This window comes from Mercurialis annua, linkage group LG2, assembly GCF_937616625.2.
Source record: "Mercurialis annua linkage group LG2, ddMerAnnu1.2, whole genome shotgun sequence".
Taxonomy (NCBI): Eukaryota; Viridiplantae; Streptophyta; class Magnoliopsida; order Malpighiales; family Euphorbiaceae; genus Mercurialis; species Mercurialis annua.
Genome location: NC_065571.1, coordinates 40355132 through 40359044, shown reverse-complemented (window position 1 = coordinate 40359044; position 3913 = coordinate 40355132). Strand labels below are relative to the sequence as shown.

General features: G+C 38.0%; 1 protein-coding gene and 1 non-coding gene across 2 annotated transcripts; one reads left to right on the top strand and one right to left on the bottom strand.

Moving 5' to 3' along the window:
• Nucleotides 1–899: 899 nt before the first annotated feature.
• Nucleotides 900–3070, top strand: LOC126668500 (uncharacterized). The gene is made up of 2 exons (XM_050361691.1): nt 900–2482; nt 2536–3070. The coding sequence occupies exons 1-2, from the start codon at nt 900–902 to the stop codon at nt 3068–3070; spliced, it is 2118 nt and encodes a 705-aa protein (XP_050217648.1).
• On the bottom strand, nt 1248–1354 carry LOC126670889 (small nucleolar RNA R71). The gene has a single exon (XR_007638878.1). It is a non-coding gene; the product is annotated as a small nucleolar RNA R71 (small nucleolar RNA).
• Nucleotides 3071–3913: the final 843 nt, after the last annotated feature.

Here is a 3913-nt window from a genome sequence, read left to right as displayed (position 1 = left end):
GGATGCGACGTAAGCAATTTAATTGAAAAAGGGTAACCAAGGCATAATTACAAAACATGAGTCCGACCACCATGTTTGCGTTATGTGGTTTATGTGGATAACTTAATCGATAATGCGTTGATTATAGATTATTGTTTATCTTCTATCGTTCTGTAAGTCGTGACAGTAAGGGTGATTCGGGATAACGGGTTATAATCAATAGGCTAGCAATAATATAGGAATATTGAGCTAGTATCTTCGATCTATCCTCCATTGCATGTAGCAATTAAAATTGATTGATATAGGTTAGACTTGTAAGGTATCGATAATCCATATGAAAGTAATATTATGAGTTATTTGTCGTTATTGTTTATTCATTAGATTATTATTTTTGTTTTTTTATTAGTTTTAATTAAAATCACACAAACCTTATCCATGTTAGTTCAAATAATTCTTAATTAACTATTTTGGTACTAAATTTAATTCCTCGTGGGTTCGACTTTTACTTATCATTATATTACTTGATTTATCGTATACTTACGATTTTGTGCATCAAGTTTTTAGCGCCGTTGCCTGGGATTTAATATTTATAGCAATACAACTTAATTAATTATTGCTTTGGACATCTTTTAATTTCTGTTTTATATTCAGTTTTCACGCTTGGTGTTTTTGTGTTTTTGGTGTTTAGGTCTATTGTTGCTCTTTAGTTTATGTGAAGTTCAAAGGATAAGGAGTTATTGCCTTTTAATCCCGAGATCGAGAAAACTTACAAGAAACTAAATAAGCAACGAAAAGAGCGAATCTCCGCACAAAGGGCACTTCGGCGTATTGAGTTTTCCATTGAACAATAGACTTTTGAGTTGAATTTTGACACATTCAAACTCGAAACAATAGAGGAAGATAGATTTGTCAAACATCACATGTTACCATCTCTTGATAGCGCCACAACGGGAATTTCTAGACCGCATGTCGAAGCAAATAACTTCGAGATCAAGTCGACGTTCATTCAAATGATCACTCACAACCTCTCATTCAATGGGTTGCCTAGTGATGATCCTTATGAGCATATTATCAGCTTCTTGGAATTGTGCAACACTTTCAAGATGAATGGGGTACCAATGGAGGCAATATATCTCATTTTATTCCCATTCTCTTTGAAGGATAAGGCCAAGAATTGGTTACAAAATTTGCCTCGAGGTACTATCACTAAATGGGAAGATCTAGCTAAAAGGTTTTTGGAGAAGTATTATCCTCCTTCAAAAACGGGGAAGCTTTGTATGGCTGTTACCACATTTGCTCAACAAGACTTGGAGAGCCTATATGAAGCTTGGGAACGGTTCAACGAGTACTTAAGGAAGTGCCCTCATCATGGAGTTCCAGGTTGGCTAGTGGTGGAAACTTTTTTCAACGGGCTAAACGGAGCAACAAGGATGACGCTTGATGCGGCATCCGGGAGGAGTTTTAGAGCAAAGGAGCCCAAGGAATGCAATGACTTGATTGAAACCATAGCGGCCAACAATTATGAGCGGTCCTCAATTGAAAAACCAGTTGGAGTCCATGAAGTTGAAGCTATTTCAGCTTTACATGCCAAGGTGGAAGCTCTAACCAAGAAGATTGAAAAATTGGCGATGATTCTGCAAATTACATGTGGCCTTTGTGGTGGGAATCACGCCATGGAAGATTGTAGCATGAGCAATGCTCACGTGGTGCAAGGGATGGAGCAAGCCAATTATGTGGCTAATCAAGGAAGAGGCCGAAATAATCCTTACTCTAATACCTACAATCCGGGGTGGAAAAATCATCCAAATTTTTCATGGAGCAACACTCAAAATGTGGTGAGGCCTCCACCCGGATTTCAACCTCAAGAACCAAGGAGACAAAGTTTGGAAGACATGCTAATGCAACACATGCAAAAGACCGATTCGCTTCTCCAAAACCAACAAGCTACCATCAAATTATTAGAGAATCATATTAGTCAATTAGCACTTTCTATGTCTACTCGCACCAATGGGTCTTTGTCTAGCAACACTGAGGTCAATCCAAAGGAACAAACTAAGGCAATTACTTTAAGAAGCGGAACCATACTAGAGGGAACAAAAGTTCCTAATGAGGTGGCAATAGAGAAGGAAAGCGACAAGAACGGCAAGTCGGAAGAAAAGGAAGAGGAAGTGATTTTGAAGCCATATGTTCCTAAACTTCCTTATCCTCAAAGGGTGAAGAAAGTAGAAGATGACAAGAATTTCTCCAAATGTCTTGACATGTTCCGCAAGATTCACATCAACATTCCGCTTACCGAGGCAATTTCCCAAATGCTTAAGTACGCTAAATACTTGAAAGAAATCATCTCAAATAAGAGAAAATTTGATGATGTGGGAACGGTCACGCTAACCGAAGAATGTAGCGCACTCATTCAAAACAAGCTTTCTCAAAAGGCGAAAGATCCGGGAAAGATCCGGGAAGCTTCACTATTCCATGCACCATTGGTGAAACGGAATTTAGTAAGGTACTTTGTGATCTTGGTGTAAGTATTAATTTAATGCCTTTGTCTATTTGCAGGAAATTGGGCATGGTGAAGGAGATGAGGGACACTACCGTTTCTCTCCAATTGGCGGACAAGTCAATTACTTACCCAAGTGGAATACTTGAAGATATCCTAATCAAAGTCGATAAATTCATATTTCGTATTGATTTTATTGTCCTTGACATGGAGGAAGATAAAGAAGTACCACTCCTCTTGGGTAGACCTTTCCTAGCAACTAGCAAAGCCATTATAGATGTGGAAGGAGGTAAGTTGACCTTGAGAGTAGGCCAAGAAGAGGTAATTTTTGAAATGTATACTTCTTTGAAATATCCCATGGAATATGAGGATTGCTTGCGTGTGGACATTATTGACCATTATGTAGATGAATATGTTGAGATAGAGCATGAACCTTTGCATGATGTGATTTTTGATGATCATGAAGTAAGCCCTTGTGAAAAACATGGTGATGAAAAGCACATTTATGAAATACTTCATAGGGAATCACAACCGGCCTTACCATCTATTTCATGTCCACCTAAGCTTGAGCTTAAGCAATTGCCCATGCACTAAAAGTATGTCTTCCTAGGAGAGAATTCAACTTTACCGATTATTATTTCTTCATCTTTAAGCGAAGTGGAAGAAACTAATCTTTTACATGTTTTGAGAACTCACATTAAGTCGATAGGTTGGAGCATATCCGACTTAAAAGGAATTAATCCTTCTCTTTGCATGCATAAAATTCTCATGGAATATTCTCACTCACCCACTATTGAGCACTCACGTAGGTTAAATCATAATATGAAAGAAATGGTTAAAAGTGAGATTATTAAACTTTTAGATGCAGAAATTTTTTATCCTATCTCGGATAGCAAGTGGGTGAGCCCCGTGCAAGTCGTACCTAAAAAGGGTGGAACAACCGTCATTGCAAATGACAGACATGAGTTGATTCCCACTAGGAAAGTCACGGGTTGGCGGGTTTGTATTGACTATCGTAAGTTAAACAAGGCCACCCGAAAAGATCACTTTCCTTTACCCTTCATTGATCAAATGTTAGAACGACTCGCGGGGCACGGCTATTATTGCTTCTTAGATGGATATTCAGGCTATATGCAAATTCCTATTTCACCTCAAGATCAAGAGAAAACCACTTTTATTTTTCCATATGGCACTTTTGCTTATAGGAGAATGCCTTTTGGATTATGTAATGCACCGACGACCTTTCAAAGGTGTATTATGTCCATTTTCTCCGATATGATTGAATATAGAAGTGTTTATGGATGATTTTTCTGTTTTTGGTTCTTCTTTTGATCATTGTTTAGCTAACCTCTCTCAAGTATTGCAACGATATGAGGAAACGAACCTTGTTTTAAATTTGTAGAAGTGTCACTTTATGGTGAAAGAAGGAATTGTTCT